This window comes from Ambystoma mexicanum, chromosome 4p (assembly GCF_040938575.1).
Source record: "Ambystoma mexicanum isolate Mex_15411 chromosome 4p, UKY_AmexF1_1, whole genome shotgun sequence".
Classification (NCBI taxonomy): Eukaryota; Metazoa; Chordata; class Amphibia; order Caudata; family Ambystomatidae; genus Ambystoma; species Ambystoma mexicanum.
In genome coordinates this window covers 229943909-229958432 of record NC_090927.1, presented here as the reverse complement: position 1 = coordinate 229958432, position 14524 = coordinate 229943909, and the positions used below count along the sequence as shown (strand labels likewise).

The following is a 14524-nucleotide window of genomic DNA, read 5'->3' as shown; positions in this document are numbered from 1 at the left end:
CAGGAAGGAGAAGTCGAAGATTAACATAAATGAAATTGAGTATTTCGGGCACGTTATATCAAAGGATGGTATCGCACTGAAAGCAGAGTTGACAACTGCAATTGAGGATATGGCCATTCCAAATGCAAAGAACAGCTCAGAACCTTCTTGGGCATGGCTGAGCATTACTCAAAGTTTGAACAAGGTTTCTCAGATCACACAGTGATGCTTCGAGATTTGATGAAGATGAACAAAACATTAGCATGGAGTGAAGAATGCGTGGAGGAATTTCTATACATCAAGAATGCTTTGAAAACGGCACCAGCATTGAAGAATTATGTGCGGGGAAGATGCACTGGGATAACAACAGATGTGAGTTATGTTGGTTTGGGAGCAGTTTTAACACAGGTGCATGAAGGTCATAGCATTTGCATCACGCTTACTTAAAGGGGCTGAGAAGGCATATGCAATGATAGAGAAGGAAGCTCTTGCCATACTGTGGGCAGTGAACAAGTTTAGATGATTTGTGTGGGGAATAAAATGTAAACTGCACACAGACCATAAACCGCTTGTGGAGGTGTTTTCTATGAAAGGCCGGGATAAAATGTCAGGCAGAATAAGAAGATGGGTCTCCAGGTTGCAAGAATTTAATTATGAGATAACGTATATTCCTGGTGTGAGGAACTATGCGGCGGACTGTCTGTCAAGTATGACCAATCGTGAGGAAGAAGATGGGGATGAAGATGAGCAACAGGAGATGATATATGAGATTTACAATAAGGCCTTATCAAAGCAGGAGTGGACAGATAAGATGAGCAAGGATGCCAAAATGTTATTTATGATGGAAAATCTTGATAAAAGTGTTGTGCCAATGAAAACGAGTTCAAGAAGTAGGAGCTGAAGGTTTTTGGAGTGTAGGGGATAGCTATGCATTCAAGATGATTACCTGATGAGAGGTGATAAACTGATACCCCGGAGGGGATCAGGGAGAAGATTATACTACTGGGACATGAAGGCCATCAAGGCATTGTTAAGACCAAGCACAGGATAAGGAATACATATTGGTGGTCGGGATGCGATTTGAAATGTCAGAAACTGTATCCTTTGCAGTAACTGTGATAAGGGGTGCATGGTTGAAAGGTATCCTATGGTTCTGACGGATGTACCAGACAGGCCTTGGAAAAAGTTATCTATTGACATTCTAGGCCCTGTGTGGATGGAATGCTATCAGACTTATTGTGTGGTGATTATTGACATGTTGACAAGTTGGGCGGCGTTGAAGATGATGTTGAGTGTGTCTACGAGGGGGGTTGTTGAGTTCTTGGGAGTAGTGTGTGGTTGTGACGGTTATCCGGACGAGATTCTGACTGATAATGGGACCCAATTTACATCTAAGGAGATGGGGGGGTATCTCAAGGGGAAGTCCATCACTCACAGAGCCAGTACCATATATCATCCTCAGACCAATGGCATTGTGGAGAGGTACAACAGGGTGATAAGGGAAGCGATTAGGTGGGCTTGGTCCAATGGGAAGGATTGGAGAGAGGTGGTGAGGATGACAATTGTTGCACATAGGTTTAACTCGCACAGTACAACTGGGGTGTCTCCTTTTGAGCTCAGTAGGGGGAGGAGAGATAACACCAAGTTGTTTTCGGGATGGATGAGTGGAGTGATGGGAATGAAGGTGACTCTGGGTGATGTAGAAGTGAAGATCAGGAAGAGCCAGTTTAACAATAAGTCTTTGCAAGACAACAGAAGATTCAGAGCAGCTAAGGTTCCCCATGTGTGATGCTGGGTGAGGATCAAGTTGCCAGAAGTACTAAGGGTTGATGGTGGTAAATGGTCTAAGCCCATTGAAGTGATTTAGGTTTTCAAACATGCGGTAAGAAGGAAGGATGGGAGAGTTTGGAATAATGGTAGAGTGATGGTCATGTCTGGTAATGGCAGTGTGAGGGGTGATGAAAGAGTGTGCAAAGGAAAAAAAAGATTCATCGTTGCCAGATATACCAGATACCTCGAGGATGACGTCGGCATCAACATCAAGGTTCGGGAGGAGTTATCGGAGACCAAGACACCTGGTAGACTTTGCAGAGTGAGGAGTGTCTTGTGGAAGAAGGAGGATGTATAGTATTGTGTAGCTGGTGTTGCAGGGCTGCCGGTTCAGATTGGGAACGTGAGAGTTGGAACGGGAGATGCAAGGAACGAGCTGGCAGTTGGAGAGAGGAGAAGCAGGTGTTTCGCTGCTCCATTCATATCCCCATTAATGTAGATACATAGTGTAAAATAAATACAGTTATATGTACCTGGTCTCTTCAGGTATACACCTACAACTTCGAAAAACAATGCTTCAACCAATAAATCCAAACAACTAGAAGCATGTTCTTGCAAAATATGTAGATGGCTGTTGTTTTACCGGCAGTGCTGCTGGTGTTCCTGCTCAAGGACAATACAACTGGATTCAAGGATGGGTTGTATTCAAATGCGTTCATGAGAAATGTAGACTGGTTTCCATGAACAGTCACAGTGACATTGACAACATCATCTTCTTCAGCCTGCAAGAAAATACGAAATCAGAAAAAGCTCAAAAGGATACAGTGTATGTCAATCTTTTGAGAATAATCTCATATAAATGATGAAAATGTATATTGTACTATACCTTATAAAGAACCAAAAGAAGATATGTCAGGGATCAACATACACATTTACGACCACAATTGCATAAGAATTATTTTGTATGATAAGTCACACTTAAATAGGGCATACATTGCCTACAGAAATACCTTACACGCTTTATGACAAATCCATTTGTCTTCAACCATTTCTTTTGACGTCCGGTAATCAAAGTTAATGTTTCTCAAAGGAATCATTTTACTGACACCTTAATCCAAGTTTGCACCAACACCATGGACCACTGGTTTATCAGGCGCCCCGCGACCACAAGCCCTAGGAGGGGCACGCTTGGGCATGAAAAAATAAAATAAAAATTAACAAAAAAATGAATGGCAGACCCTACACCATGACATGGAAGACTCTGTGGCATGGGGTGAGGGAGCACTAAGAATTAAAAAGGAAATAGTTTCTTTTTGAAGTCACTCTGCCTGCATAAAGAAATTATTTCCGTTATGGTTCGGTCCTTTAACAGAAATAATTTCTTTATGAAGTCAGAGTGACTTTCAAAATAAACCATTTGTTTTTGAAGTGATAGGGCCCTCCCCGCCCCCATGACATGGAGGCCTCAAGATCCTCTGCAGATGACGGGAACAAGCGTTCCTGACTGCTCTAGGGAGCTGAAGGCCTTGTTGCCTGGACCAATGGATTAAAGGTAAGAAAAGTCTCACCCTAAGTTACGAGGGGAATCCAGACGTGGACCCCTTGCTCACTATTCTTAGAGAGGAACAGCTACACCCTACTGATGAGATTCAACCAAACTGAAACACGTGTCTGGGGTTGCTGTTAGTACTCTTGTTCAGAGGAGAATTGCCTAGAATTGCTAATAACCGGGCCTTTGTTAACAGTAAAACCCAGGTGCAGTTTAACATCTGTGTCCTGTTCTGTCCGGAAACAGCTCTGTAGGTCAGCCAGGTTGAGTCAACATAGCCCACCATTTTGTTGGGAAGGGATGAAGCCCAATCAGCTCAATGGTGTCGCGCCACTGCTTGTGTTTAATGCCTTGATTCCTCATTGGTAATCTTCATTACTCCAAGCACTATTCTTGGCTCATACACAGGTACTGGAATGAGGCAAAGGGACATGGAGGTAATGCCTGACTTAGTTACCTGTAATCTTCACTACTCCTTGTCCAAACCTTCCTCATCCCAGTACTTACCATTGAGGGAAGGTGATATGATATGATATGGCATTTATAATGCGCCTATACACAAGTGTTTCAAGGCGTGACGAGGCAATGGAGGGGGAACAGATGGAAGACAGACATTGATCTTACTAGGCCAGGTGTCATTCAGATTGCACAAGTGCAAGGGGAGGGGGAAAGGGAAAAAGTGCGGGAGGAGAAGGAGGGGAAAGTGCAGTACATAGGATAATAAAATAACAGGATAAATAAAAAACAGCCAGCTGGTAGCAAGTGCAGGGTGAGTGCAGACATAAGTGCTGGTGGGGGGGACTGTAGGGATACAGAAAACCGGCCCCAGGTGCAGTGGTTGCCAGGGAAGCAGTGCAGGCAGGCAACAGGCAGGGCTTGGGCCCGAGAACAGAAGGCTTGCCAGGTAACCAGTGCAGTCTCAGTATCTGCCAGGAATTCAGCAGGGGAGAGGGGGAGAGAAAGCAGAAGCAATGAGGAAGGTTTTAAGGTGCTTCCGGAACCAAAGATGGTTCTCTTCAAGTTTCAGGGAGGCAGGGAGGCTGTTCCAGAGGGAAGCCCTGTTAGACAGAATCATATGCAGTACCCTTTGGGAGCACCACACACAATTAAGACTACAAGAGACAGTGCAAATTCACCTTTGGTACAAGCCTGTACTACACAGTAAAGTGGTAGGGATGGCTGAGCAGCCAGACTTATCTCTAGAGTAAAGTGAGCAGTACCATTAGTTACACATAGGACAGCAATTACCATGGTTCAAACAAACACTGACTCACAGTTTCTGAGTAAAAGAATATACATTTATTTACACATCAGTTGAACAATAATTCACTAAAGTAAAGCAGGAGAAAAATCACACTATTAATATACTACACAACACGCAATAGATTCTGGACAAGTTAACCACAAAATTAAGTGGGAGCAAAATGGCACTCCAGCAATTTAAAAGGGAGGGAAAGACAAGGCACCAACAAGTAAGTAAGCAGGGCAATCTAGAAAAGGCAACTACAGTGAGGAAATCCAATCAAGAGGCCTGGGCCAAAGTCTATGGACCAAAGTCTTTGCAGAGGATCACACAGTTCAGAGTAGTTTGCGGTTAAGTCTTTGCCAGGAGTTCAGAACTAAGTTGGTTGGGCGAAAATGTTACTTTAAAGAATAGAGAAGGACAAGACCTCGGATTGGCGAAAGATTTCAAGCACTTTGAGCGCGGTCAGACAGAACAAACAACAGGGTTTCAACAGTTCCTTGAGTGGAGAAGAAGGCTGTAGCTGAGGCAGATGTTCCTGGCAAGTCCTGCAGCTCACGGTTCCTGAAGCGACTGATGGACTGACACGAAGTAGGAAGACTGTAGGGTCCTGCACTGCCCAGGGAAGAAACCAGCAGCAGAGCAAAGCAACAAATAAAAGGTGCGCTCCCTAAAACCCAAGCAGGGTCCGGTTTTCCTGGCTATCCGGTTCACAGTAGCTGTGCACAGTAAATTCGACCAGAGGAGGGAGGCCTGGCTTGCTGTTTGGCGAACTGGTTGGTCCAACCAGCTGAAGGGGAGAAGATTCCTTGTGGATCTTCGCTGTCGTCCAAGTTTGGAGATTCGGACCCACAGCAGGGCTTCACCGGGAGGTTCAGTCGTGGTAGAGGTCCTTTTTTGTCAGCTTCCCTTTGGTTCTCTCGATCCAGTGGTGACTCTGCCTTCTCAGTCCCAGAGACCTGCTTTTTATGCAGTTTTCCCCCATTCACGCAGTCTGGCTGTCAATCACACAGCAGGGTGGATGTCCCAGCGGGACAGTCACCACAGCCAATCATACAGAGTGCGACATGGGTCTCCAAGGGGACCCTGGGCAGGGAATCTCAAACCCCCCCCTCACATCCTGTGCCCCTCAGACATTCAGGCACCTAAGGAGGGCTTGTGTGCAGAAGCCTGCCAAAGGACAGCGAACAAAGGAAACAAACCTTGTTTGGCGCGCTGTAAGTGACTCCAATCCAGCACTCCAACTCAGTCAATGCCTAGTCTGGAATGCCCAATGGAAGCCCTTATTTATATATTTTTATGTTAAAGTTCTTTAAATCTGGATGATGAACCCTTATATAACGCATCTCTCTTTCAATCCCCCTGACCTCACTGAGTCAAGAAGTAGGTTTGTTTTGCAAATTAAAAGGTTTATTTGAAGAATTAAACAATATATATATCACACTTTCATGAACAAAATAATATCTGAATAGCACACTTATGAATATGACAATGATCAGCAATGGGTAATATTACAATATCACAATCTCTTTAATCAGTAAGGAGTAGGAATAGGAAGGATAAGGTAGCAGAGAATACTTCTATGGTTCACGGAAATGCAAGATGGAAAGAATGCAGCACAGAAATAAACTTGATATGGTTTCAATCAAAAGACAATAAGATTACTTTTTCCCCTTTTATTATTCACTCCCCACACTATGCAATATGAAGAGGTAGAAATGAGGGCACACAGGTTTCAAGAATGAAATCAATAATGCAATTCAGTCCTAGTTCCCCCAGCAAGCTTAGAGAGACACAGGAATGATTTTAAAACAGGCAAAAATACTGTTGAATGTGATTGTCATGAAAGGGGAAATATGCTAAAATGATTTTAATTCACTACAAGAGATTCAGGATAAGTGATCGTTACTTTGGATTGGTTCAGGTCAACACTAGCAATGAATCATGAATGATTATCAAATTGAAAACGAAATTCAGCAGTTGCAAACAAGAAACAGCTATTCTAACATGTGTTGAAATTGAGCTAAATTACAATTCGCTGCAATTTTTCTGCATGCGTAAATCGTGATTATGGAACGAATATAATGAATTAGAATTTTCTGGGTTTGTTGGAAAGCTCAGGATCTTAGCTTTAAGATGACAGTTAAATTACGGTTCTAGGACGTGCGGTTCAAAAGTTATGGAGGTTTTTGTGAAGGTAGATTTTCAGAAATAAAGTCAAGATTTCATATTGACAGATTGCGCTTTACAGATTTGGAATCAACAGGATGGACACATGATTCTATAATGCAGTTCTGGATAGGTTAAAATGGTTGTAGTAAGATTACTTTAAACTAAGGGATGGGTTATGGACAGTTCTAGACTAAATACTCACTCCTATGCTTTAGAATGGAGTGGGCCTCGTCAAAGACTGGTCAAGGGTTTGGCTTCACTCTCCACCCGACAGGTCTCGGGCACTCTGGTCTGCGTTCAGCACTGCACGGCGGTCGGCGGCCTCTTGGACTGGATCTGTCGGGTCTGGATACAGCACTGCTCTCTGGATCTAGATCTGGGTTCTAACACAAGGTTCTTAGCTAGAACAGCAAAACAGCTCAGCCAGGCTGTTGGATTTTGAGATGCCCCTTGGAAGTTTAGGGGTTAGAATCAGGTTGCTAGATTCTGAGGCCTGCTGCAAAGAGTTCAGCTTTGGGTTAGGCCTCTGCTTCAGGGTTCTAGAGCTTGGTACTAGAGTCTGGTCTCTGGATCTATCTGGATTCTGGAGTCTTCCGTCAGGGTGCTGTGCCAAGAATAGTGGAGTAGTGAAAAAGAGAGTGTTTTTCATCTGTCCTAGCAGTCCTTATTTACGTGTTTCCAAAGTGGGTGATAGGCTGATTCTCTATGCCCAACCCTCTAAGGATTTTATAGGTTAGAGGATTCCCTGTCCCCTGACTGGAGAAAGAATCAGCGTGTCAGAATGAGTCAGAGTGATGCTGTGTTTATGGCTTAACTGAAATCCCTTCCCTTTGCTTTTTCATAGAAAATCATTTTTTCCCAAAAAACATATTTCCCAGATACACAAGTTGTTCATAATACATATACACATCACAGATTAATTAAGGCATGTCTCTGTTCAAGTCCCATGTTCCTACGAGCTTGGGTTCAGAAATGACAACATTTTGCGCTTTTGGTGGGTTTCCCAATATTCATTCTGCTCCAAATTTGATACATGCATGCATATCCTCTCTGAGCATATTACTGTAATGTCTTATGTTCATATCAAAAACACTGCAGCTACAATGTTAATAATTCCGGGGTTTGGTCTCAGAACATCACACTGCGTCCAGCTTAGTCTTAAATAGTGAGGGAATTTTTCATTTTAAGAACTTCAAAATTTCATATTTTTGGCAGCTTGGTACACTTTGTTATAAGCATTTTTATAAAAACATACATTTGCATTCAATTCAATTCACACAATGGTTTGTCTCTGCCTCCAGGATCTGGCTGCCTCAAAGGTCACATGTCCTGTCTCTCCCAGAGCAGTTGTTGACCAGTTACACCCAAATCAGCATATTCCTATTCATCCCAAGGTCCCCATTGTCTTCCTGAGAGCAGCAGGCCAGGGTGCCACTCCCCAGTTCCTGTTCACATCAGCTTGTCAATCTCTTGGCCTGGGGCAGGGGAAGTCTCCTTTGTCCAGGGATAAAGTGTGGAATTTGTTTGATCAGTGTGGGAAACCTTTAACTCTGCAACCAATGTCTACAAATTGTCTTTTCTTATGATATAACCCACATTTTTAACACATACATTAATCAATTGCTTCCTTCAAGCCTTTTCAGAATATAGTTTCAAATTGTCTCCATCCCTTAGGCTTCTGATAGCAAGTATTTCTTTGGCATAGTTTGGGGTTCCATGTCCAACTTTACAAAGAAAATGGTTTTAAAACACCGGCTTTCTGGTAGAGGTGAGTACCGGTATTGCACCCATTTTTGACAGCTGTCTTTCCATCAGTATCTTTAAAATAGGATCTTGATCTGAGAACATATGATGTTCATCAACACTCTGAGGTCCTCTTTACCAATGTAATCGGAATCCGTCAGGGGAAAGTTCTCAGGGTCCTCAATGTGTTGATAAAACTTACCAATTATATATCACCCTTTTGAGTCGTAATCAAATCAGCATCTGGGGTCTCCTTACTCCATTGTGCAGTTGAAAGCTCATTGTGAGCATTTGTCTGGGACCTAGAGATAACAGTGACCTGGATTTCACCCAACAGGGACTCAATCTCAATTAGATCCCCTTGGATGGCCCCAGTTTTGGCCAGCGATCAGCTAAGTCATTTCCAGTTTTGTCTGGTCCCTCTACTTTGGAATGACCCTTGATCTTTTTCCAGTAGATGGTCATCCCATCCGTAGTGACCAGATCATCAATATTTTGAATTAACTTCCCATGTTTCCAGGGTTTGTTATAAGCACATAACATGCCTCTGGTTTTCCAATTAACCAGGTGTTCCACGAACCCGTTCCGTACATAATCCGAATCTGTGATTATGACCAGTTTGTGGAGTTGATGTTGGACAGCAGTGAGGATGGCTTGATGCACAGCCATCAACTCTGCCACCTGACTACTTCGGGGGCCAATCTTGTACCCATCGGAGGGTTCTGGGGACTCATTCACCCACGCATTCCCTATGCCGGCCATAAGTTATTTTTCCCCGTTGTTGTCAACATGGTAAGAGCATCCATCCACATAGACAGTGGACATTCCCTCACACTTGTCTTCTTCAAAGACTTTGTGTGGGGAATTGAGGTATGCCTCCCTGTTGTCCTTGATTTTTAGACTTTCGTCCTCGGCACAGTTTTCTCTGGCACAATCATGCAAGTCAGCCAGACCTTGCGCAAGGGGACTCTTCTTGTTTTGGCCATATCTGATCTCCAAAGGAAAGCCTTGCATTGACAAAATCCAGGAAGTAATTTGGGAATTACTCACATTTCCGGCCCAGATTCTGTCACTTTGGAGATATTGCAGGGGCTGGTGTGGAGTCTCCACTATGATGTGTTCCCCTGGATAAACGGGCGGTAATTCTTCAATGCCCACACCGTTGCCAGGAGTGCCCTCTCACAATAGTTGAATTTTTCCTCCACAGCGGATAAACTTTTACTCACATAGGAGATTACTTTATTGACCTTGTCATGCTTTTGGTATAATACTGCAGTCAAGCATGTATTAGAGAACCATGTCTCCAAGAAGAACTCCTTGTTTCTGACAGGGTAAGCTAGGCAAAGTGCTTGTGAGAGGCTTCTTTTGAGTTGTCTTACTGCCTCGGATTGTTCTGGACCCCATTCCCACTTGATCCCCCCTTCAAAAGATGAATCAGGGGTCTGGTGATCTCTGCGTAGCCCTCAATTAACTTTCTGCTGTAATTTGTCAGTCCAAGGAGGCTCTGTAGTTCCAGCAGAGTTGTGGGGTGTTTCAGTTTCTGGAATGCTTCCACTTTCTTTTCCTGGGGACAGAGACCCTGAAGAGTAATCTCATGCCCCAAGAAATTAACACAGGTTCTACACCACTGTGCTTTCTGAAAGGAAAGTTTTGCTCCGGCGGCCCTCAACTGTGTCAGAACATAATGGATTTCCGCTATGTGTTCCTCCACAGTTGATCTTTTGATGAGGACATCATCTACATAGGCCAGGTTACCCCTCGCACCCAGGTCGGGCATGGCCTTATGTAGAAAAATGTTGAACTCATTACCGGAGTTGAGGTATCCGAAGGGAGTCTTGGCCCCCAGAGGTAAAAGCCAGCTTGTATTGGTCCTCCCTACTGACAGGTACAGTCCAGTATCCATTGGTCAGGTCTATTGCATTGAATACCTGTGACCCCTGGATCTGGGCCAGCCCTTGGTCAATGTAGGGAAGAGGCCATCGGGAAGTATGGACCCATTTGTTGAGCTCCCTAAGGTCGGCGCAGAGTCTCCACTGGCCGTTTGGCTTCAATATCCCCAGCACCGGATTATTGAAGGTGCTGTGGACTGGACGGATTATCCCACGGGACTCAAGATTCTTTATTATTTCAGTAAGGGACTCCATTGATGTGAGAGGCAAGCATTATTGCTTTACAAACACGGGAGTCTTGCCAGGGTCCGTGGGAATTGTTGTGTGGATGTCGGTGCGACCACAGTCGTATGAGTCCACCGCAAAGAGATCTTGAAAATCCAAGAAAATTTGTTTCAACTTTTGCTTCTGCTCCAGAGTCACACAGGCTTCAGCTAGGTTGACTCTCTCTTCAACCATCTGCCTGAAGCCTGAAAAGACTTCTGGTTTCGCTATCTCAGCGGCCTCCTCCAGCTAGGTGGAGAAGTCCCTGGTCAGAGTGCTGATTTGGACTGGTGGCTTCAGGTGGGAAAGGCAGCCCTCATGGACCTGAAAAATCACCTCATTCCTCCCGAAGTCACAAGTCACATCTTCCTTGCCATAAGGGCAGGAAGTGTACACCAGGAAGTTCCCCCCATGCCGGGTAAAGATCCTGTCTGGTGTTGTGTTGTCATCACTGTCACTGTCAAAGCAGTCCTTGGGGATTGGTCCTAACAGTTAATTTCCTAAATCAATTGAAACATGTCGGCCATCAACCACCATTCCAATAATGGTGCCTGCGGCTAGAGTGATAATCCTTAAGTCGCTGTTATCCACCTCTATTGGAATGGTGTCATGTTCATTTCCTAAATCAATGGAAACATGTCGGCCATCAACCGCCATTCCAATAATGGTGCCTGCGGCTAGAGTGATACTCCTTAAGTTGCTGTTATCCACCTCTATTGGAATGGTGTCATGTTCCATTGACTAGTGGTGTTGGGTTTACCCCCAACCCTTGCTGTTGGAGAGAAGCATTTAGATGAAGATAAGCATCAGATTTTTCAATTTCTGTCCTCTTTCACTTCCAGGGAGAATTGTCGGGTCCTTTCTGGGATGGTGACTTCCTCTCCAATCTGAATTTCAACTGCATAAAGTAGCAATTGAGCTGACCTAAATGCTTTCTCTAGATCATCAAAGCCCATGGGATTATCTGCTAATCGGTACCAGGCTTTGAAGTTTATTAGGTCCAAACTAATGGCAACGCGATTGAGAATGTCACTGCCTAAGTAAAAGGCGGCAGTGACGTCTCGCACGACCCAACAATTATGGACTATGCTCTTGTTGCCTATGGAGATTTTGAGCATACACCTGCTTGGCAGGAGATGTTTGGAATTGGGTGCTTCCAAAACCATTTCCCATTTGTCTATCAGTTTGAATGTGGGAATGGCTGGATATTTTGGGAGATGGCGGAACATGGCTTTGCTGATGAAGATCTTACCGTTGTTCACACACACTTAGGCTAGAACAGAGTCCTTTCCTTCATTTAACTGAACAGGGATGAACAACTGCTCTCCAATTTGGTGATTATCAGCCAGGCTCTGAGCTGATTTCACATCTTTCTGGACTATTGCCGTGGGAATGTCTGATTGTGAAATGGTAAAGAATTTCAGAGTATCTCCTTCCAGTGTGGAATACCACCTTAAACTGGAAGGAAGGTTGATTTTCAGAAATAGAGAGGACCCCCCTATCACCAGTCTGTTGTCCTACTGCTATTACTGTCACGTCTGGAATTTGGTTGTTCTGGAAGTGAAATTCTACTTGGTCAGATTTTAGTTCAACCATGTGGCATGTGCCATTTAAACTAATATGGTTGACACTCTATTTCAATTTTATGGGTCGGCTAGTTTGAGTCTAGAGGACCTTGTTTACGCAATCTATTAGGGGTGACAACCTTCTCAGGAGGTCATTCCCTAGTAAACCAGGGGTGCCCTCTGGAGTCACTACTATGACCGGATGTTTCACCTTATGTCGCCCAATTTTAATGTCCAAATCCGCAGTCCCGTCAACGGGATATTTCCTTCCCGTCAAAGTTCTGAAGTTGTCCAGGAAGAGAGATGAGAGGAATTTGGTAATTCTCCCCCCTTCCTGAATTTAGTTAATCAAAGGCCTTTTTGGACAGAAGGGTAGCTTGGGACCCAGTGTCCACCAGTGCCAAAATCGTACCCTGCCCCTGTACTTGAACCGGGGCATAGTATCTTCCCTCCTTCTCCACAAGGGGGCACAGATAATGCACATTTTTGGACAACTGCTGGGCTAATTCTCTGGTCTTGGACAGGGAAAGAGAAGAGATTTGCCCAGAATTCTGTGGAGAGTCTTGGGAATCTGAAAGAAAAAGTTGGCAACTGGAGATAGGAGAAGTTTTGGGTTCCCCTGGTTCCGGTTCTGCCCCCCCCTTTTTAGAGGCAGTCACCAGAATGGGTTTGAACCAGGGGATTTTCTTGCTGTTGGTTCTGGGATAGGATGATGTGCGGCGCTAGCTCAGTCCCCACATCTACCAAGTCTGGATGTGAATCCTTTGGGACCCATTTTTACTTTGGGAGCAGTTCCCCCATCTCTGAAAGAGAAGATCCTTTTCCTAGGATCCTCTGAGGATCCCTCTCCTTCAAATTGGAAGATCTGTATCTCCTCCACACAATGGGTCTGTTTGGGTCCTTTGTTTCTCCTACCCCCCCTCTTAGTGGAAAAGAGTGTGTTTTTCATCTGCCCTAGCAGTCCTTATTTATGTGTTTCCAAAGTGGATGGGTAGGCTAATTCTCTATGCCCAACCCTCTAAAAAGGTGATAGGTTAGAGGGTTCCCTGTCCCCTGACTGGAGAAAGGATCAGCATGTCAGAATGAGTCAGAGTGATGCTGTGTTTATGGCTTAACTGAAATCCCTCCCCTTTGCTTTTTCATAGAAAATCAATTTGTCCCATAAAACATATTTCCCAGATACACAAGTTGTTCATAATACATATACACATCACAGATTAATTAAGGCATGTCTCTGTTCAAGTCCCATGTTCCTACGAGCTTGGGTTCAGAAATGACAACATTTTGCGCTTTTGGTGGTTTTCCCAATATTCATTCTGCCCCAAATTTGATAAATGCATGCATATCCTCTCTGAGCATATTACTGTAATTTCTTATGTTCATAGCAAAAACACTGCAGCTACAATATTAATAATTCCGGGGTTTGGTCTCAGAACATCACACGGCATCCAGCTTAGTCTTAAATCGTGAGGGAATTTTTCATTTTAAGAAACTCAAAATTTAACATTTATGTCAGCTTGGTACACTTTGTTGTAAGCATTTTTATAAAACATACATTTGCTTTCAATTCAATTCACACAATGGTTTGTCTCCGCCTCCAGGATCTGGCTGCCTCAGAGGTCACATGTCCTGTCTCTCCCAGAGCAGTTGTTGACCAGTTACACCCAAATCAGCACATTCTCATTCATCCCAAGGCCCCCATTGTCTTGGCTGAGAGCAGCAGGCCAGGGTGTCACTCCCCAGTTCCTCTTCACACCAGCTTGTCAATCTCTTGGCCTGGGGCAGGGGAAGTCTCCTTTGTCCTGGGATAAGGTGTGGAATTCGTTTGATCAGTTTGGGAAACCTTTAACTCTGCAACCAATGTCTACAAATTGTCTTTTCTTATGATATAACCCACATTTTTAATACATTCATTAAACAATTGCTTCCTTCAAGCTTTTTCAGAATATAGTTTCAAATTGTCTCCACCCCTTAGGCTTTTGATAGCAAATATTTCTTTGGCATAGTATGGGGTTCCATTTTCAACTTTACAAAGAAAATTGTTTTACAACGCCGACTTCTGGTAGAGGTGAGTATCGGTATTGAACCCATTTTTGACAGCTGTCTTTCCATCAGCATCTTTAAAATAGGATCTTGTTCTGAGAAAATATGATTTTTGCTGACATTGTATTGATGTGGATTCTTGCAGTAGAGTAATGTGGAACACCCAACAAAGAGGTTGGATCTTCTAGGTGATTTGTGAGCCAGGATTTTAGCAATTTTGACAATCAAGAAAACGGATTTTTGAAACTAGCTCTGTTTCTTTTGCAATCAGCATTGCTCTTTCCCAGTGGTTTCAGGCAAATAACAA

The 14524-nt window shown here is 43.9% G+C and overlaps 1 protein-coding gene across 2 annotated transcripts in view; it reads right to left on the bottom strand.

The window, feature by feature from the left end:
- The window catches only part of PKHD1 (PKHD1 ciliary IPT domain containing fibrocystin/polyductin), a 4356595-nt gene that overhangs the window by 3386395 nt on the left and 955676 nt on the right, over positions 1–14524 (bottom strand). For both annotated transcript variants that reach the window (XM_069605754.1, XM_069605755.1), the window contains exon 29: positions 2393–2531. In XM_069605754.1, the coding sequence (XP_069461855.1) occupies positions 2393–2531 (139 nt within the window). The remainder of the gene's footprint in view (positions 1–2392; positions 2532–14524) is intronic.